The following is a 20,945-nucleotide window of genomic DNA, read 5'->3' as shown; positions in this document are numbered from 1 at the left end:
CCGGAGCGCACAGCCCCGCGTCCCGCTCGTCACCGCCTTTCCAGCCTTTCCAGAGACTTTGGAGCAGATTTCCGTTCGCTTTCGTCCCCGCCGCGCCGGGGCCGCTCCCGCCCGGTGTTCGCGGGTGTGCCGTGTCCGAGCCGTTCGCTGTCCCTGTCCCGGCCGCCGCCCCGGCCCCGCCGGCGGACTGTGCTGTCAATAAACTGTGGTAAACGCTCGTACCGAGGCGCCTGCTCCGCTCCTGGCTGGGACTGCGGGGGGAGCGGGAGGAGCGGGGCCGGGGCAGGGAGGAACGGGAGCGCGGGGGCGGAGTGGGGCTGGGGGCCGGAGCGGGGCCGGGCCGGAGCTCGGTCGGGGCGGAGCGGGGCCGGGCCGGAGCTCGGCTGGAAGGCGGAGCTCGGCCGGGGCGGAGCGGGGCCGGGGCGGAGCTCGGCCGGGGCGGAACGGGGCCGGGGCGGAGCTCGGCTGGAGGGCGGAGCTCGGTCGGGGCGGAGCTCGGCTGGAGGGCGGAGCTCGGTCGGGGCGGAGCTCGGCTGGAAGGCGGAGCTCGGTCGGGGCGGAGCTCTCTGGAGGGCGGAGCGGGGCCGGGGCGGGGCTCGGTCGGGGGCGGAGCGGGGCCGGGGCGGGGCTCGGTCGGGGGCGGAGCGGGACCGGGCCGGAGCTCGCTGTAGGGCGGAGCGGGGCCGGGGCGGAGCTCGGCCGGGGGCGGAGCGGGGCCGGCGGCGCTTCCGCCCCGCGCGGCGCTTCCGGGTCGGCGGTGTCCGGGGAAGCGGCGGCGGCGGCCGCGGGACCGGCGAGGCCCGGCCGGGCATGGGCGGTGAGGAGCGAGGGGACGGAGGGCCGGGAGAGGAGGGGGTAGGCGGGCCGGGGCCGCGGCGGAGCGGCGGTGACAGGCCGTCGGTGCCTCGGAGCCGAGCAGCCCCCGCGGGCCGGGCCGGACCGGGCCGGGCCGGGCCGGGCCGGGCCTCCCTCGCGTGTGGGTGCGGGCCGCGCTGAGGGGACCCGCCCGCCCCACGGACCCCGGCCCCGCCGCCGTTTGGGGCCGTTGGTTTGGGACCTGAACGGATTCTGCTCCGGGAGACACGATTTTTTAACGCGTTGTGACAGATGCGATGTTAAAAGGTTTTCTGTCACCTTTAAATCATGCATGCCGGTGGGATTTTTCAGTGTGGAACCCGCTTGTGTTTGATTTGCAGGTACTGCCGGGCCTTGAGGGCTTCAGTGGCCCTGGAGATGCAGTAAAGCAGCGGATGAGGCTCACAATTCAGTCTCAGCATTTGGACGCTTTAGACAAGAGTGTCAGCGTATTAAACGTTGGAGGTCGTGGCTTTCCAAAAGGACCTGGCTGTTTCAGGGCTGTAGAGCAGTAAAATGTTTGCCAAATTGAAGAAGAAGATCGCAGAGGAGGCGGCGGTTGCTCCCAGGCCCGGAGGAAGCGCCCGCATCCCCAGGTCTGTCAGCAAGGAATCGATCACGTCTGTGGGAGCAGACTCTGGAGACGACTTTGTGAGTTCCACCTTGCTGTGAAACATCTTTTCTCTGGCAGTATTTTTATTACGGTTTTGCAGACAACCGTTTCGAGTCTAGTGTGTGATTTGAAAAGGTGCTGTGGTGTCTTTGTAAGTGTATCTCTTAATGCATAAATGTATCATTAGCTCGAGTGAAATTAAATATTGAAGAGAAAACGTTTGTTAAACATAGGAGTTGCCAGGAGGCTTCCATTCCCGTGTAAACATGAGTAACAAAGCTGTTTCAATACAAAGCAAAAATACAAAAAAAAAATAGACATAAAACTTTTAATAAAGCTGTAATTATGTGTAAGATATGTGTTAGCAAATTAATTCCTGAATCATAGCATCCTGGAGTGGTTTGGGTTGGAGGTGACCTTTGAGCTCAGCCACCCCCTCCATGGACAGGGACACCTTCCACTAGACCAGGTTGCTGTGAGTCCTGTCCCACCTGGCCTGAACACTTCCAGGGATGGGACAGCCACAGCTTCTGTCATTAGAAAAGCCAGCTAGATGCTGGCCAGTTGTCATTTTACCTCTTGGCTTCCTGGTACTCTTCCTACCTGAGACATTGCACATGTCTCTGCTGAAAACATGGGCCGTGTTGTTGCACTCAAAACTACTGTAGCTCCTCTCTTTCGTTATAAGCCACAGTTTAAACCAGCGGCAAAGTTCCAGGAGCGTATGGGTTACATGGGACCCTGGAATGCTCTGGCACCTCTGCCCTGGACGGCTGGCTGTCACATCTTTGAAAGCCTGGATTAAGGCAGTGTCACCCCACTGCAGAGCCAGCAGCAAGTCTCTGTTTGGTGTCTGCACAGTGAAGAAGTTATTTACACAGTTGAGCTTTAAATAATTTTTTTTGAGGCTCAGCTGAAATTTCAGTTTTGTTAAGCAGGTAGTTGGAGCTCCTAATGTTTAAATACTTGTTATAGTGGAAATAGATTAGTCTTGTGTTTTTCTGAGGCTTTTTTTTTCTTTAGCACTTAGGAAATTCTCATGTAGAAATTCTGTTTGCCGTCTTGCAAGCTTGTGGAACAGAACAAATAATGGCAAACAAATAATGAATTGGCAAAACAAAATAATGTAATAATGAAATGGCAAAACAAATAATGAATGTGAGTGGTGTTCAGAAAACCTCCAAGAGTTAGTTGTTTTATCAATATTCATTTAACTGCTCTTGCTATTAACTCTTATGGAGCAAAACCCACCAGAGGACTCTTAAGTCAGTTATGCAGTGGGTTTTGAGTGGACAGATTGCTGCGTCAGGGCTTCAGTGAGTTTATCCCACCTGAAAAGCATTACTGCTTCTCTTTTAATTCCTTTGATTTTCACAACTCTCTCTTTGACCTTTCCTGGTGCCTGTGCTGTGGAGCCTGATTTCCTCCCCCTCAGTGATTGCCCCGTCTCCTCAGTGACAGTTTGGAGAGCAGGCAGCCTGGCACTATTAAGCCCTTGCTGGTTTTCTCCGTCAGCATTTTTTACACATTCTGCTGTGCTAGTACAATTTTCCCCTCTATGGGAAAAACCAGTGCTATTCCTAGGCAGGAGAGTGGTTATTATCCCAGACTTAATGTATGGCAGAATCACTTTTTTCTTAATTTTGTAAGCTAGAGTGTTGCTTTTCTCCCAAGGCTTCTGATGGAAGCAGCTCCAGAGAGGATCTTTCATCCCAGTTGTTCAGAAGAAATGAACAAATAAGAAAACTGGAGGTGAAACTGTCTGGTAAGTGCCCTGATACATATAAAACTTCTTACTTTAGGAAATGTTTTCCTTTGAATTTATGTAGTTTAAGTCATAAAAAACACATGGAGTTAGGGTCTTCTAAAGAAAGTGATTTGTAGCAGCCCTGATGATTGACAACACGGGAGCATCCAGTATCATTAATTTTTTATGAAGGCAACTAGATCTTTGCTGATTTCAACAATTCATTTATGTGATTCCTTGGAACAGCTGGGATGGCTTTCTGTCCCATGTTTCAAACAGCATCTGTCCCCACTTGTGTGTAATGGTTTGTTTCTCATAGGGTCTGAGCTTTCGGATGTTGACAGTAACACAGTGCTATCCTTAAAGAAGTGTGCTTGGAAATGAAGTAGAAACAAAGAATTCAGCATAAAACAGTCCTGAGGCTTTTTTCTTTCTAATTCCTTGTTCTGTAAAGCTGTAGTGAAGGCTGGCACTGCTCTCCATCCCTGTTGTAGGGAGGGGACCAGAGACTGGGCTGAACTGCGTTACACTGCTGCTTCCCAAAGCTCACGGGAGGCCTTGGGACATTAGGAAAGGTTACAGCCAGATAAGGATTATTTTGATTTATTCTGGAGACTTATTGGGCTTCTGTTCAGTTCAAGAAAATACAGGCTTCAAAAATTATTTCACATTGAGTTTGAAAGGCCCAAGTGCTCATCTGCTTGCACAAGTTAAACTTACAAGTGCTGGCTGGGGCTTAACACAGGAGAGGGAGGCTCTGGGTATCAGGAGTCTCATGCAGCCAACCAGTCAGTGAGTAAATCCTCTTTTCCATTGATCAGGAACTTCCCCAGGGTGTGTGTATACTGTTTTTATTCCCTCCTGTGTCGGTTCTGCTGGGCGAGGGTGAGGGCAGTGCTGTGGGGCTGCAGCAAGGAGCAGATGGGTGCACTGGCCATGAATTAACCCTTCCTTGCAGCCTCCAGTGCCAGACACCTTTCCTGAACAGAGTGAAATGTATCACTGTTCTGGGATGAAGTAAAAAGGGAGGGACAGTTGTTCATTCTCTGGTTCTGCTCTTGTTTGTGTGACTGACACCCTGGGACAGGCCCTTCTGTTTGTGCCAACCCTGTGGACAGAACAGAACTATTTGCTTGTGTTCATTGTTGTGGTCACCCAAGTTTTCCTCAGCAGGAATGATTTTCTGATTGAGAAAATCATTGTCATTTGCCACTCATCCTCTTTTTTTTTTTTCCCTTTCTTTTTCTTTTTTATTTTTTTGTTACCCTAAAAATGTCCTTCCCCAATGTCTGTCCATTCTTGGTCTGTTCTTCTCCCTCCTCACACAAGATTATGCTGATCAGATCCGAAATCTGCAGAAGATAAAAGAGAAGCTTGAAAATGCATTAGAAAAGCATCAGGATTGTACGTATTTTTCTTTTTTTCCTTTTTGCTCCGTTAAGTTGAAAATTGCTGTGGTTGGAAGGAAAAAGGTTTGGTGTACAGGTGTGCTAATGATTTCCTTGCAAACTGTGCACCTCTGTAGTGTGAACAATCAGAACATGAGTTGTTACCTTATTTACAGCATAAAAAGCAGCAGCAGTGTGTTGAATGAAGTTGTTATTGTACTCCTTCTGCCAAATGTGGGACTAGCGTGCAGGAAAGGCCTTTTGGAAACCTGCAGCTTTGTTCTAATCCAGCCAGGAGCAGTATTCCTGTCTGCTGCTAGCTTTGGCTCTTTGCCAGCCTGCAAGCAGCGTGAGGGAATGAGTAGCACAGCGCTAGTGCCACAGTCAAGATGGGGCTAATTACTTGCAGAAGCAGCTCTTTAATGTTATAAATAACTTACAGGAAAGTGAGAAGTAATTTTAAAAGATGAGTTTTTAATACAGCTGGTGGTTCTCTGTTGATAGCCTCCATGAGGAAGTTTCAGGAGCAGAATGAAGCCCATCAGGCCAGTCGAGCCAAGATGGCTGAAGGAATGGCTTTGGCCTTGGAAAAAAAGGACAAGGTAAGAGAGCTTGAGCAGGACTTCAGACTCTCATGACCCTGATGTTTTAAGCAGATGTTGCTGTTAATTAAAATAATTGTTCAGCCCTGCGTGTGAGGGAAGGAGGCAGTGCTGAGCTCAGTGCCAGGAATGGTGCAGGACTTGTCACTGCTCAGACTGTTCCAACTGGTTTTAACAAGAGCCCACAAAAATTCCTAATGAAAGGTTAAGCTTGTGCTTGGATAAGATTCAATGGCAGTAGACCTGTTGTCACATTTATTTTACTTGCATAAAACTTATGTATTTGGGTAGCATGAGTGATTCCTTAGCCTTTATCTATATCACTGGCTGTTACTGTACTGCTGCTGATTATTTTTTTAATCATTACCAAAGCTTAGTATCTGCTAACAGTACAAATTCTTATTTTTCTTTTTTTTTTTTAACCATAATTGCTGTCCTTGAAAGTCTGCAAATGGATTTTGATATCTTTTTTTCTCCTTTCTTTCTTGTTCAGGAGTGGATGGAAAAACTTGGTCAAGTTGAAAAGGTAACCTTGGATGTTTTTCTCAGGGGGTGTAGTGTGTCTCTGTGTGTATTTGCAAACACCATCCTGCACACTTCCAACTCTTATCAGAACTCAACTCTGTTCAGTCCATTTTATTATTTGGTCTTTGTTCAGTGGGAGAGGCCAATCATTTGCTTTTTGTTACCAGCCCAAGTGCTTGGGGAGGTCTTTCTCATTTTATTTTTCAGCGGGGAAGTAAAGAACGATGGGTTGTGATGGGAAAGTTGTCCTTCCGTAAGGTGGAACATTGTCCATTTTTAAGAGTTCAGCTTAGATGGTCATTGGTGGCATTATAATGAATTCAGATTTCTTTTTATGTTTTTTTTGAAGTTTGGTAATTTTCACTGTGACATGAATCTGAAAGGATTTCTAGCTCTATATGGACCACCATCAGGAGCTGTATGGCTGCAAGACAAGATTTCTTTCACAGAGACTTTGCCTGAACTCCCATTAACTTGACATAAGCATACAGAGATCCTTTGATATCCTTTGGTTCTGTTCATTTATCAGGAAAAAAAAATGCTTCAAACACAGTTACAAGAAATGAGGGAGCAGAGTTTGAACCTTTTCCAAAAACGAGATGAAATCGATGAACTGGAGGGCTTTCAGCAGCAGGAAATTGCCAAAGTTAAACACATGGTAAGAATATTTTCAACTTTTTGTTTCCTGAAGTTTTTACTAGGATATTAAGTTAGTGGTAGCCCAGCATTCATTTTTTCAGCCTTTATGCTTGTACACAGATTTGGTTGGTGTCAAAATCTGAACAGTAGGTGCTGAACACAATGTTACGTAGTTTATTATCTCACTCAATTCAGCCCACGAATTAGTGAAAGAGGCAGGTTTCAGAGGAAAGGTTTATCAGTGTTAGTGGTCGTCTGTAATGCCAAAGAAAATCTTCTAACATTCAGCTTTTGAAGAAGGAAGAATCTCTGAGCAGAACGGAGCAGGAGCTGGAGGCGCGTGCCCAAGAGCTGACCCGGGCCAGAGCGGAGCTGCAGGAGGCGAGGAGCGAGTCCTCGGGCCTGAGGAGGGACCTCCAGGGCTTGCAGCAGCAGCTCCTGCAGCTGGAGGCTCGGAGGTATGCAGCTGAGGGTTTCAGAGGAGCAGTGGCTGTGTTTTCCCTGCGTTCTGTCTCTTTGGAAGAGTTCGTATGTGTAGTGAGTTCACTGATTTTTTGCCTCTGCTATGGCTGTGGGGATGTAAATGCCAAACCAATGATCGTAAGACTTTTTTGGTAAATTATTTCCTTTTTTCATAGTTTGAATGCTTAACTGTCGCTTTTTTTTTGAAAATGTGTAATCAAGCAGTGATTGATGATGGTGGCTGGTTTTAGGACAAAAAGATTTTGTTGATGTCCATTTTCATAAGCAGCAGAATTATCTGCTAAAGATTATTTTTCTGGAATGGTATGTCACTTGTTTTTATTCTCTTTCTGTGAAGAGATGAACTAATGACAGCTGAGACAAATGCAGAAAATAAGATCACTGCTTTGGAGTTCAGAGAACAGGAGCTACAAACTGTCATTCAACAGCTTTCTGTAGACTTGCAAAATGTAAGTTTGAGCCAAGTGAGATTTGATTCAAAGAGCTCCATGTCTGCAGAAGTTAGATTAGATATCAGTTATGTGGTGTTGGAAATTTAAATTTCAAAGGAAGTAATTTCTCAAAATGTTTAGGCTCGAGTGGCTGGTTCTGGTTGTGAGAAGAGACTGGAAATGTTACAAGTGGAGCATGAATCTCTGAAGGTGGAATATGAGCAGCAGAAGCAAAAGGTGAGATGCTTTCAGATGCATGTGCTGTTGCTGCTGTAAAGGTGCTTTACATTTGGGTAATGTACACCTTTGTGTAGTTGGAAGTTTGGTCCCCAGAAAGTGTTCCAGGATCATATTGTCTTTTCAAATAGAACTTCCCTTTCTTTTGGCATTTGCAAGTTCAAACCACAACAGATCAGCTGAAAGCTTCATTACAAAGAAGATTCTGTGATTTCTCATTCTCACAGATGACTTTTGAACTTGGTGAGAGAGATAAACTTACTGAACAGCTGCAGGAAAAGGTGTCTTCCCTGGAAAAAAAGCTAGAAAGAAATCTCTCAGGAGATGAACATGTGCAGGAGCTGCTCAAAGAGGTAATTACACAGTTAAAGGCTGCTTAGAAGTACAGTATTAGTGAGTTGTTTGTTTTGGGGTTTTTAGGTCATGCATTACTTCTCACCCATTGAAAGAAAGCTGCTGATGTCACACAGTGACACATTTGTCCTGTCAGTGTGTTTTGGCACACTGTCTGTGCTGGGCAGAACGTGTGGGTGGCTGCACTGAGCCTGTTTGTGTAGGCTCTGCACAGATGTCTGCGTTGGCCTTTCTGCATTGTCTGTTTGGGCACTGCATCTCACTGCTTAGAAGGAAGAGAGCAGCTTTCTACCTCCACAGGAGGTGGAACAATTTGGGAGTTCTTCTAATTAATCCTCACAAGAACAGTGAATGCTTTTCCTTGTTCTTTGGCAAGGCAGTGGGGCAGGGAGGGGAACTGTTTGCACATAGATGTGCAAACAGAATGTTGTATGCTGAAAACCTCAGCCTCAGAAGTGCTAAACAACAGCTGGAAACAGAAACTTAGCTGTGCTTAATCCCTTTTTTCTCATTGCTTCTTGATCTCTTTCTCAAGCACTGATGCTCTGCTCAGAATCAGCCTGGAGCAATGTTTCCCCAGCTGGGTCTTGGGGAGACAAGGGGATGTTTGCTTTTCCCTGGTCAGGGTGCCTACAGTCATGTCACCTCGGTGTTGCTGTGACAAAAGGACTTGGCTTAGTAAACTCAAGGCAGTTTGAAGTTATCTAGAGATAGTAAAACATTTTAGTCCTATTTTAGTTTGACCTTATAAATGAAATAAAAAGGAAAAATTTTATTACCCCCACACCTTACGTCTTTGTCCATCCTTGCTTGTGTTCTTCACCTCAATATAATCTTCAGAAAGCTGCTCTTGAGCAGAGGCTGGAGGAGAGCAGGCAGCAGGTACTGACAGACAGGACACAGCACGGAGAGGCTCTGAACCGGTTGGGAACACAGGTGAGCAGTTTTTAATTTCACCACAGATTCCCCCTCTTTTCATCCTCTATGCCCTACTCCTCCTCCCCTCACTGCACTCCCAGCCAAAGGTGAGATTGTACATCTAGTCACATTTAGTCTTGAGAGTAATTGATCAGTGTCTCTGGGCATCTCCCCACTTCATGGGTGGAGGAGGGCCTGGAGGTGAAGGCAGAGGTTTTGTGCAGATCCTCCCTGTACTAAGAAACAAATAACTCAAGTGCAAGCACTGCTGGGGCAGTGCTGTGGGGAAGAACTTCTGAAACCCGCATGTGTGAAATAGGCAGCTTCTCTATCTCTGTGGTTTCAGGGATTTAATGTTTACCTTCCCCTCCTGGGCCACTCTGTATTATGCAAACTTATTAAATAGCATAGATGCCAGTGGATAAGGAATTTAATTAATTGTGTAATTTTAGAATAAAGAACTGGAAGAGAAACTACGGATTGCAACGGAAACATTGAAAAAGAGCAAAGAAGCAGCTGCTGACCAGGATCTGAAGATCCAGAAGCTGGTGAGTATCCTGCATGTTTCACTGACCAGTAACAGATCAGTCTTCAGCATCCCCAGAGACAATCACTTCTCTGTTTTGTTATTCAAGTGTTTGTTTTCTTGCTGTTTGTCTCCTGAACTCTGCTCTGTGAGTACATGACAGTGCTGCCAAAGGAATAATGTTCCCCAGTTTGAGTGTCTCATGGGATGGTGTCTGATCTTGTCAAAATACCATTCTGTTAATGTGGTTTTCCTTATTTTTCTTAAGCAAGCTGATCTAGAAGATGAGAGAAAACAACTGCAGCAACAGATTTTAAGTGAAAAACATCAGTATGATCAGAAAGTTACTGGTCTGGAGTCTGAGATTGCTGCTCTTGAAAAAGCTTGGGAATTGGATAAAACAACAACTCAGCACAGGATTGTAAGTACAGAAACTGTCTGGTGGGTTGTGAGAGTCTTCCCAACATGATTTTAACACAGCTTGCAGAGCTTGCTTGTTGTCTGAATGTTCTTATTCAGCGCTCCTGGCATTATAATAGAAGGTATCATACTTTGAGGCACTAAATATGAGCAGAGCATTAGATGTGTTTAATTGTTCAAACAAAGCATTGGAATAATTGCACTGTGTATTTATACACGTTATTTTACAGAGCCAATTGGAACAGGAAAATGAAAACCTCAAGGGAAGCAAAGAAGGGTATGAGAGTTCATTAAAACAACAAGAGTCTGAGCTGAACAGGCTAAAGGTAAGGGCTGGACTGGGTACTGGCATTGTCTTGGGACAGAGCTGAGGCTGAGGAACAGTAAACAGCACAGTGGGTTACATTCAGTGCTTGGAGGCCTGTTATGTTCAGGTTGCAGGTACTTGGAGCTGTAAATCATCTCTGGTACTCAGCAGAAATGTGTTTGAGAAGCATTACAACGGGCTGATCCTTTTCTGAACCAGAATGCTTGGGTCTGCCTAAATCTGGCAGAAATAATACATTCCCATATTGTCAAGGATGTGAAGAGCTTGGAAATCCTGTTAGCAGTGGTGAATACAGAATGGTTCAACATCAGATTCCACTCCAAACCAAAAAGTTTCAAACTTAAATTAGTTGGGTGTTTACAGTTTATCCAGTTTTGACTGTGATTTTAGATGGTTGAATTTTTTTTCATAGCTACTCCTGGATGCACAATTGGAATAAAGTTCTGTTGTAGCAAGGAGCTACTTCTTTGTAATAGTGACTTCCAGCTGAAAGATCTTGTAAGCACTGGGTTTGTTTGGGTTCTTACCTCAGTTCTGTGTTGCTCTTGCATATGCAGAGAGCAGCAGTCAGTAAAACAAACCTAGCTCATTTGGAAATTGTAGTGTGTCAGAACACTCATAACTGTAGTCCTAATAGATTTGTGGTTAAAGATGAGAGACTGACTTGATTTAGTTGTCTCACATAACCTCTCAATTACTTCTGGTTTGCAGAATGAGATGAGCAGCAGAGAAACTGTCAGTGTGGAAATTGCTAAAGCATTGGAAGAAACACGGAAACAGAGAGAGGAATTACAACAGCAGGTTGGTTAATAATGACTGTTTGAAAGTGTATTTGAGACGTCCCAACCTTTCAGAGAGCATAGGTTTGGGTTTGTTTATCCTAACATTCAAGACTCTTGGTCAGAGTCATATCCACAGCATGTGGGACAGCAGTAGTTGCCTCAGTAAACCTGAGACAGTTTCAGAGCCCTGCAATATGTGAGGTGTTACTGTCTCAGTGCACTGGCCATGGGGAGCCTCTGACATCTGGCTGCTTCTTTGGAAGAACGTTTGTTCTGGTTAGTTCCTTTTAGTGCCTGTGTCACATCTGGGTTCCTCTGGAGCAGAGCAGTTGTAAAATTGTACATTTCCTCATAGGAAGGAGCTTGTATCCAGTACCAATTGTCAATTCTAGGTAGTCTTGATTTGCTCTTCCTGTATAAAAAAATAGTGGATAATGTGAGCTTGTGTTTGCTTAAAGTAGGAACTGTCAACTGAGCAAGCTTGACTGGAGTTAGTCTCATCTTTTGGTTTCTTTGTTCTTCTGGGACTGCTGTAGATCTGTGTTTGCTGGGCCAGATCTGTGTAGAAGGGGTTTAAGGCCATCTCCTGTTTTGCTCAGGAGCTTTTGCAGCTGCCACATGCTGGCTGTGACAATCTGATGGTGGCACAGAAGCCAAGTGGGGTTTAGCTCTTCCAGTAATAACTTCAGTGCTTGTTACTGAGGGCAGCATTGTGCAGGTGATGCCTGCTGAGATTCTGAAGGATGTTGGATCTTTCAACACCCTCTTCCTGTTTTATATCTTCAGTGATTTCTGTTCATTGCCTTTCTGCTTTGAAGGTTTCACATCTGAATACCCTAATGAAGGAGAAGGACCACCTGATTGATGAAAAATGTGATCTGCTGCTAAAACAGAAGGAAGAACTGAACCAACTCAGTCAAGGTTAGACCAAATGAGTCTACTGTATCCCAGACAACTTTTAAGTAGAGTCTCTAGTTCTGGCCTTGCCTGGTAGATTGTAATTTTTCTAGATTTCTCATCCATATTTAATCTTTTGGCATTTTCAAAATGGCTTATTGTTCACTAACAATTGGACAGTCTGTCTTCTTTCTGTCTCTCCGCTGGCTTTCTGTCTTCGTGACAGACCAAATGGATTAGAAGCCCCCATCTGATGTGCAACACTGATACTAAGCAGGTCTCTCCTTTCCCAGACCATGAAGCTGTCTTGCTGCAGGTGCATCAGTTACAGATGGACATAGAAGCAAGTCAGAGCCAAGCAGTGGAGATAGAGGAAACAGCAAGAAAAGAAATTGATGAGCTGAAGCTGCAGGTACAGGAGTGCCTGTTGGCCAGAGAGCATGAGAAAAATGTGAGTGCAGTTGCAAATCCATTCCCTCAGACTTCCTGGGAAAAGAGGGAGGTGTGCAGGAGCCTCCCAGTTCTGTCCTGCCTGGACAAACAAAAAGAAGTCTGGCTTTTTCCCTGGGGAGTGTTCTTGGGCTGCAAATGTCATGATGTCTCTCCAATGTTTGCTTTTATAGGTTTTAGAACTGGAGGAATCGACGAGGGCCTTGAACAATGAGCATTTGCCTTCTCCAGAAAACTCTGTGGTGGAACAGAACGGAGAGGTGGCAGCTGCAGATGTCATTCAACTTCAGAAGGATAACAGAGAGCTGGAACAGCAAATTGCTGAGAAAAACAAGGTGAACAGAAACAGCTGGTATTCTTTCCCCTTTTAATTAGGAAGCCAAGTAATTGGTGCTGCCCATGCTGCAGCCTGAAAGGACAGGACTGTTCCATTTGAATCCAGTATGCTGTGAGTAAATGCTTTTCTCTGGATTGCACAAGTATCTAGCAACCATGAATAAAAACTGCAGCAAGAGCTGCATGAATCCTGATCTATTTTGGCAGAAAGATGCACTAAATGATACTATTCACAGCTTTCCTGCAGAGCCCTTGTGAGTGAATTCGGTTCAGTTCCATGGCGCTGTCACATGAAAGCCCAGGTGTCCTGTCACATGCCTGCTGCTGTGTGCAGCTGGCAAGGCAAGGCTTTCAGGCTGCTTCTTCACAGCTGTCAGTGTTGGTTAATTATTATTTCATTCAGTACTCGTTTATCATGGGTTTATCCTGATACCTGGGGGTCCTGACAATGAATACTGTGTTAAACTCTCCTTTGCTATGCTTACAGATGATAAAGCAACTTCAGCAAAGAATGGCAGAACTCAAGAAAACTCTCCAGAAAGAGCTGGTAAGGGTTGTGTGTTTTCAGTCTCTTCAGAAGGTACTTGCTGGCAGGTACTTGCACTGTTATTCCAAAAGCTTGACTGCTAATTCCCATTGCATCCCTCTGCAATGGTTTATCTCTCCAAGAAAAAAAAAATAAAGTCTATTTAAAAGACAATTGACAGTGTTTTTTAAAATTGTTATTTTTGCTCTGATGTTGGAAATTTTTCTGAAGAAAGCCCACATTTGAAAGGCTCAAAGCAGGTTAGTGGTAGGAGAAAATTACCAAGGGATGATTTCCACCATGGAGCCAGTTCCATGCTGGTTTGGGTAATGTACACAGAACACTGACATCAATCAGCTCCTGTCCTTGAGTGTAGGGAGAGCTGGAGACACTTCTCTGCTGTGACCCATGAAGGATGAGGAGCTGTTGATGCCCAGTTTGTACCCACCTGTGGGTACCACCCTCTTTAGATATCCTGAACCCAGACCCCTCCCAGTGTCAAGCTAACAGCATCTGCAACGTGCTTCTCTTTTTCTTCTGTTGGTTGTTTTTTTTGTAGAAAATAAGGCCTGACAGTGAGGTACCTGAGCTACGTGCAAATTCTGAAGTGCCTAATGCTTCTGTGACTGTCACCAACAACTCTGACTTGAACGACTCGAGGGAGATAAACTTTGAGTACCTTAAACATGTTGTACTAAAGTTCATGTCCTGCAGGGAATCTGAGGTAAAGGTGCCACTTATCTTCTCTTTCTACATCTGTCTTTCTCCAGAAATTGCCACCTGTCACCTCCTAAGGACGCTGTATGCCAATTCCATAATTTTGCAATTAAAAAGTGTACAGTGGGGGCAATAAAACAAAATAGCTGACAGCAACATGTTTGGAACACAACTGTGTGGTTTCTTTCAGGCATTCCATCTCATTAAAGCTGTGTCTGTGTTACTGAATTTTTCACAAGAGGAAGAAAACATGCTCAAAGAAACTCTGGAGTACAAGGTAAGGCTTCTGTGCCATATGTAGTCTCTAATGAGACAATGAAAATTTCTAGGTGCTGGGAGATTAGGAAAAGTGTCTTTTTCCCAAATGTTAGCTACAATAATAAATGTAATTTATTATTAAAATGTTAGCTGACTGCATGCGTGCTAGGAATTGTCTCTATCAGTGAGGGAAATAGCAGCTTTCTGGTGCTCAGAGGAGTTGGAGCACAGCTTTGCCCAGTGGACTTGATCTATGGGGAGAAGCTGGAAGCTCCTTGCCCAAACAGTCAGTATTTAACAGCAGGAGCCTAATTCTGGGTTTGTCCTTTTGGCACTGGGCTCAGACACCAAGATCTGTGTCTCCTTTGCATGGGCTGAGATCTGCGTGGCCCTGGCTGTGTGGTGCTTAGGGAATGTTCAACAGTGAGTGCTGCCTCAGCTCCAGGTCCTGCATCATCCCTGCCCACCCAGGGAGTTGGGGTGTTCGGTCTGCAGATGAAGAGATTTCCTCACCATCTGGTTCAGGGAACACTAATGCTGCATTCACTAAAGGCACCGTGTTTGAATGACTGTAGAGTTCTAATTTGAAATTATTTTAAAGGAATATATATAGGTATAATCTTCAGTCACTTTCACCTGTGGGAAGTGGGTGCTGTTCCTTCCAGATCTGGTTGTGTGAAGCTGCCTCCACTTCTTCAGTCTGGAGTCTGCAGCATTCTGATTTATAAATAGGTCTTTCCATCAAATGATGAGAACATGGCTGAGTACCGTATTGCTTCTTTTTCACACCTTAAAAGTGTGACCCCCGTGTGATGTGTGGTGTGCTGTTGTGTCCTAGATGTCCTGGTTTGGGTCAAAGCCATCTCCCAAAGGCAGCATCCGCCCGTCTATCTCGAGCCCAAGGACTCTGTGGCCTTAAGGGAACCTGAAGGTGGCAGGCAGTATCCAGGCACTTCTTTCTGTGAAAAGAATGCTGAACACACTGCTCCAGGTGTGTCTTAATCACTGTCATTGCAGTATTTTGTACAAGAACTTCTGGCTCTGTTTACAAAACCAATACTGTGCAAGGAGACATTGTCACTACAGACTGGAACAGCTCTGGGCTGGAGTCGGGGACCTCCTCGGTGTCTGTGATGGGAGCAGCTCCTTGTGCTCACCACTCCTGGGTTCCTGGCACCAGAGGGTTCTGAGGACCTCGCTGACAGCAGGGCTGCCAGTTCAGTCTCTTGGGATGGTGATTCCAGCTGCTGTTCCAGGGTGCTGCAGTCCAGTGACTCTGGGCACAGAAAAGCTGCTTGTCTGGCTGTGGGAAGCCAGCAATGAAAAATGTGTTGGCAGAACAGTGTTGAGAGTGGGATGGTTTGCAAAGCCTTTCACAGGACAGGAGCAGGAGCTTTAACCAAAAAAGAACTCTGCCTTGCCTTCTAATACTGACATTAACTAATGGTTGGCATTTTTTCATATCACTGTGTAATTTAAGGTGCATTTAGCCTGGCCTGCAGCCCTCAAGGCTGCATGTTGATGATTATTTAATTTGAGAGCACAACTTTAGAGTTGTCTGATTTTACTTTTCTTAAAGAAAAATAATATTTAAAATGGTCTTAATTATAGTACCTAATCCTCAGTCGCCTTTAAAACTAATCCATTAGCCTGTTCCATGGGTTGTGAGCAGTGGGAAAAGGGGTAGGAAACCATTTTAAATTTTTAAAGCCGAGTTCCAGGTATTGTAAATCCACACAAAAAAATACCTTTTATTAAAAAAAAAAAAATCTAGTTACAAAGGGTTAAGAATGCTGGTACTAAACATTTTGATTCTTTTTTTTTTTTTTCTTCCAAGTCTGCTAGCAACAAATCCTTATAACCAGGATCTGCTTCTTTGGTTGTGGTTTTCTGTACTTCAAATACTGATGCTTAAAAGCTGTTACGAATATGTTAACTGTGTCCTGACTATTAGGGTAAAAGAAATGCTGCTCATGAGGGGTTTGAGGGCAAAATTCAACTCTTAGTGAACCAGTTGTGGTTCCAGCAGCTTGTTTTCCTGATACAGTAAGGAAAGGGGACCAAGGTGGCACTTCCTCCCTGGAAGCACAATTTTGCCCAGACTTATTAACACCACTGCAAAACCTGGATCCAAATGGGAAGCAGCACTAAGTGTTACTTCTGGAAACTGAGACCTATTTCCAAAAATCTACACATGTATGGAATTCAGTGAGCATGCTGCAGTTCTGGGACTTCTCTTACAAGGAAGTTCATACTTTTGTTAAATATATTCAGGATAATTCAAGCTTTGTCCAGTGGAGATCCGGCAGGAGGTGCATGTGCTGATCCAGAGGATCCAGACCCTGCTGGTCTCCCAGACAGCCCCACCCCAGACACAGGTACTCCCAGGAGCTGTTACTGGGCACAGGTGCTGCTCCTCAGTTAGAGCCAGGTTGGATTTGGCTGAAGTTAAGAAAACCGACAGAATTTTTTTGTATGCTATAGCTTGTCCAAACAGTCTTTAGTAACCAGATTCATGGCACTTCCAGACAGGATAAAGCATGGAAGGGTTCAGCCCTGCTCTACTGTGAAAATAGACAATCAGAAAGTACATTTATTTCAATTGTTTCTCTACTGAGATACAACGGGGTGGAATAACCCTGTTGGTTCTGGGAAGATTTTATTCTCTGAGATATTTTCCTTTCTAATGTCCCTTTGCCCTGCCCTGTTTCTGTGGGACCAGGGATCAGGACTCCCTCACTCCCACTGCTCCCTGCTGAATGACTATTGGGTTTATGCTGATCCTGGCTTCAAGGTTACTGCTGAAGAGTAAGGAAAGCAGGACAGGCAGCCTGGAACGGAGTGACAAAGTAAAATCTTAGGTTATGTATTCACTAACAGCTTCAGTTTCAGATCCCAAAGCTCATAAAGGATCAACTTACCATAAACTAGTTCTTAAGTGTTGAATTTTCGTTAGGTATCAGAGCAAGACTGGTGTGTATACATGTATTAAAAAGCTAATGCACTTTTCCTTGTCTCAGAACAGTGATTATACATAATCCTTTCTATCACCATTGGTTTTCTTTCCTTCTGTGCTGTAAATATGGATTGTATGATGAAACACTATGAAATTTGTGGTGCAATACATTTTGGATCAAACCCCTAATTTTGATTTCTGTCTTTTTATAGTTCTGGTTATCTCCCTTAGGATGCTATAGCTATTTAAAATTGACTTTTAAACCATGACCCAAACCCCACCTTTGCCCAGGGTGAGGATGGGTGTGCCAGCTGTGCCACCAAGGCCTCTCACAGGGAGTTGTGCCACAATGAGTTGTGCCACTGCTGCTTCCAAAATCACCTCCCCCCAGGACCAGCTGCTGCTGCACGTTTAGCAGCTGATGGAAGCGAGGGCTGGGTGGAACTGGGGCTCCCCAAGCAGCTGCTCCTTGGTGCCAAAGGGCAGGGAGCCCTGCCCGAGCCAGAGGGACGAGGGGACAGCCATGGATCCAGGAGTTGTGTCCTGCCTGGGCAGAGGACACACCAGTACTTAAATCACAAGTTCTGAAGTATCTGCTCGACTTTCTAGCGTGGATAAGAACACAAAAATCAAACCCAGGGTGCTTACTATGTTCTATTCACTGTATCTTGTAAGTCTTGATTGTTACAGCTGAACTCACTCCCTACATCCAGGACAGAGTTGGATTTGAGGAAAAAATTCTCTAAGTAGATAGAGTTAGGAGCAGTCCTACAACGGTGGACACTGGGTTGGACTGGGTTATTGCAGGCCTGCTTTGGAGTAAGTGTCAGACTTAGAATTTAGCTGAAAATAAATTTAACTCATGTGATCCAAGAACTTTATTGATGCAGCAGGCACTTCACTTTACATTAACCCAACCCCAGAGTCCAAGAGTCCTTCACCCACACGTTCACAGCCGCCGCTCTAAGAGCCCTTCTCCCACCCTCAGCTGCAGGATCTCAGCCTGGACACAGCTACCTTGGGACTAAGCAGGACACACGGGAGCTTGTATCACCACACCTGGCTAAAGCAGCATCTGAAATACCTGTTCACTTACAGTAAGAGGAGGCAGGAGTGTGCCTTCTCTCTGCCTGTTAAAGAAGGGAGCAGGAGAATGTCTTGGCTCCTGGATGTGATAGTCGGAATATGCAGGAATACCTTTACTCTTCCCCCACCTTTAAGGTTAAAAGCATTCCAAGAGGAGGTTACTGTAGGATTTCAGTAGATTGCAATCTCTAATAAAGATGGACCAGTGTAATTTCAGCTCATTCCTTCTTCCGAGTCCAAACCTGACTGTCACCTCTGTCCAAGTTAACAGTCTTTACACAGTCTTTCTTGCTGTGAGAACTCTTATTATGGAGCCCAGGCCTCCTACTGCCAGTGCCTGTGGGAAAGGAGAGAGGTTACAGAGTCACCACGTCCCACACAGAACAAACACTGAAGAGTTTAGCCACAGAAGGGACTATGGCTCTTCTCCAAAACTAGAAACTGTAATTCTCCACAATCTAACCATCTTCTGGATCTCGAGGGCTTCAGTGTTGCAAGTCACTGACAGAGCAGAATGTCTCACCTCCCTTATCCCTGAGGAGAGGAGAAGGAGGAAGGGCTCGCTTCAGTTGCATTTGTGTCCCTCAGTGTGAACAGTGTTTCCTTCTGAAGTCTAGGAGATGGAGGTGATTACACAAAAAATAAATGTTTAAGCTGACTGCCAGGAGTGGGGCATTTACTTTGCAGCCACAATCCAATAGAGCACAGGGGTACCAGAGCAGAGCGAGACGTGGCGCTGGGGAACATGACTGGACAAATGCAAAGCACCCACCTGGAGCAGGACTGGCAGGTAAATGCTCCTGAGCTACCAGACCTGCCACAGGCCTTCTCCAGAGGACAGACTGGTACCACCACTGCGCTGACTGCTCTGAGCAAGCCACACATCCTACCAGTACTGCCACAAAGCAGAACACCAGGCTTTAAACCCTGCCTACTCAGACCTGCCTTGTTCCTTTCACAACAGAGAGGATGAGATGCCTTTCATGTCCCTACACGCTCTGAGTACCAGTCGGGGTGGTGGTGTGTCACCTCCCACGCTGGGAGCACCACCCATGCTTACCTGAAAGCACCTCAGTGGAAACAACAGGGAAAAAAAAAAGAAAAAAAAACCAAGCAGAAACATGTTCTTTGCTGTCCCAAGAAATTCCCTCCTCCCTTGTCAAGGCCTGGCAAAGCTGGTGACAGCGGCCAATAGCTGGAGTCACGCTACACCAGGTTTAGGTACTGCAGGAAAAAGTCCTGCACCACGGGAAAAGGACACCAGCATTCGCAGCAGCTGCCCTGCACAGGGAGCTGCAGCGTGCCAGGGATCAGTTTTCCTAGGAGCACTGACAGCCAGGCCTTCAGCTGAAACCCCTGCGGGGGTGGAAGACTTCACTTGGATTCCTGCCCGGGGGCAGGGGCACCCAGCAGCTGCTGCAGGGATGTGCCTCAACCCAGCGTGTGCCTGAGCCCACCACAGACAGGGAAGAAGGTTCCACAGTCAGCTGCTGAACACATCCCACACTCCCTGTTTCACAGCTGACGTTCCAGAGAAATGCAAGAGGCCCCTGCTGGTCCCCAGTGGAATCTTCGGAGACCTCAAAATCCTCTCCTGGGCAAACCAAACAGGTTTGCTAAACCCTGTGACGCAGCGGATGCAAACTGCCAGCCTGGGCCCCCTGAGGAAGCTGCAGCTGCCCCGTCCATCCCGGCACATCTGCGCTCCCACCCTTCCCTCGCTGGAGCCCCTGCACGCCTTGGGTGCCAAAGGACACTCCAGTACTTAACTCCCTGCTGCAAGCTTCCTCTCCCCGTGGCCGAGGGTAAGGTCTGAAACACAGGCAGAGGCTTTGTGACTGCAGGCTCAGAGCGAGCGAAGATAAAAGGAAACACTGAGCTGCTCAGGGATGAGGCCCTGCCACCACCTGCTTCTCTTCAGGGGCTCTCCTGAAACCACTGGGCAGGACCCTGCGAGCGAGGCTGAGCCAAGAGTGCCCCCAGCACGTACCTTTTCATGCCACTGAAGTAATATTGCACTGCTGTTTTCTGTTGGCTTTTCAAATCCTTTATAAATGTACTTCATTAACAAATCAACACCGTTTCTGTCTAAGGAATTCACCGCTTGTTCTATTTCACTGCTTTTAAAAGATGTGAGGACTTTAAGCATCGTTCCCTGGGCCTGCTCCTGGGAAGACAAGGCAAAGAGAGAAATGTGAGAACGAGAACAGCTGGGAGCGATCCCGAGACTCGTGTTTGGCAAGAGATGGCCACGCTCCAGGCTGGGTTATTTCTGTAAGCGAGATGAGCAGACCTGGGGTTAGAGGAGGAAAGGGTAAACACGGTGGGATCAGCCGTGCCAGCACAAGCTCATGAACGGCAGCGGCGCCGCTCAGGCCAGCGGGTGCCGGTGCCGGTGCCGCTGCCGTACCTTCATCGCCTGGCTCCGGCTGTGGCCCGGCGAGCTGCGGATGGCGGTGTGGAAGGCGCGGAGCGCCTCGCCTGTGCGGCGGCGGGTCAAGGACTCAAACCGGGACCTGCGTGCGCGGCTCACGGGCGGCTCCGGCCCCGAGCGGGCGGTCGCGGCCGGTGCCCGGGACTCCCCCGGCCCCCCCGGCCCAAAGGATATTGCCTGAGCAGCGCTTCCACCTCGGGGCTGGCATCGGGCTCGGCCGCCGCCGCCTCCTCGGGCTCCTCCACGAAGCGGTTCTCGTCGTACTGGTCGATGTCGAGGCGGCGGAAGCGGGACGAGAGCGTGCTCCGCGCCATCCCCGCCGCCGCGGCCCCGCGCCAGCCGGAAACGGCGCCGGCCCCGCCGGAACCGGAACCGGAACCCGCGCGGCCGCCGCGCCCCGCCCCGCCCCGCCCCGCCCCGGCCGCGCCGCCAGTAAC

General features: G+C 47.0%; 2 protein-coding genes across 2 annotated transcripts; one reads left to right on the top strand and one right to left on the bottom strand.

Moving 5' to 3' along the window:
* Positions 1-742: 742 nt before the first annotated feature.
* On the top strand, positions 743-17,177 carry GOLGA1 (golgin A1). The gene is made up of 23 exons (XM_068210879.1): positions 743-817; positions 1,197-1,506; positions 3,143-3,233; positions 4,545-4,619; positions 5,108-5,205; positions 5,699-5,731; positions 6,260-6,388; positions 6,658-6,827; positions 7,190-7,301; positions 7,425-7,520; positions 7,748-7,873; positions 8,715-8,810; positions 9,245-9,340; positions 9,587-9,739; positions 9,969-10,064; positions 10,778-10,867; positions 11,667-11,769; positions 12,039-12,196; positions 12,369-12,530; positions 13,019-13,078; positions 13,617-13,781; positions 13,965-14,051; positions 14,871-17,177. The coding sequence occupies exons 2-23, from the start codon at positions 1,372-1,374 to the stop codon at positions 14,949-14,951; spliced, it is 2,412 nt and encodes an 803-aa protein (XP_068066980.1). The 5' UTR covers positions 743-817; positions 1,197-1,371; the 3' UTR covers positions 14,952-17,177.
* Positions 17,178-17,848: 671 nt separating this feature from the next.
* Positions 17,849-20,876, bottom strand: ARPC5L (actin related protein 2/3 complex subunit 5 like). Its single transcript, XM_068210887.1, has 4 exons — positions 20,683-20,876; positions 20,485-20,557; positions 20,065-20,241; positions 17,849-18,411 (listed from the first exon to the last, which is right to left on the bottom strand). Exons 1-4 carry the CDS (start codon positions 20,820-20,822, stop codon positions 18,349-18,351), a joined length of 453 nt encoding a protein of 150 aa, XP_068066988.1. The 5' UTR covers positions 20,823-20,876; the 3' UTR covers positions 17,849-18,348.
* Positions 20,877-20,945: the final 69 nt, after the last annotated feature.

Source organism: Anomalospiza imberbis, chromosome 21 (assembly GCF_031753505.1).
Source record: "Anomalospiza imberbis isolate Cuckoo-Finch-1a 21T00152 chromosome 21, ASM3175350v1, whole genome shotgun sequence".
Lineage (NCBI taxonomy): Eukaryota > Metazoa > Chordata > Aves > Passeriformes > Viduidae > Anomalospiza > Anomalospiza imberbis.
Note: the sequence above shows the minus strand (reverse complement) of the source record. Positions and strands in the feature narration are given on the sequence as shown.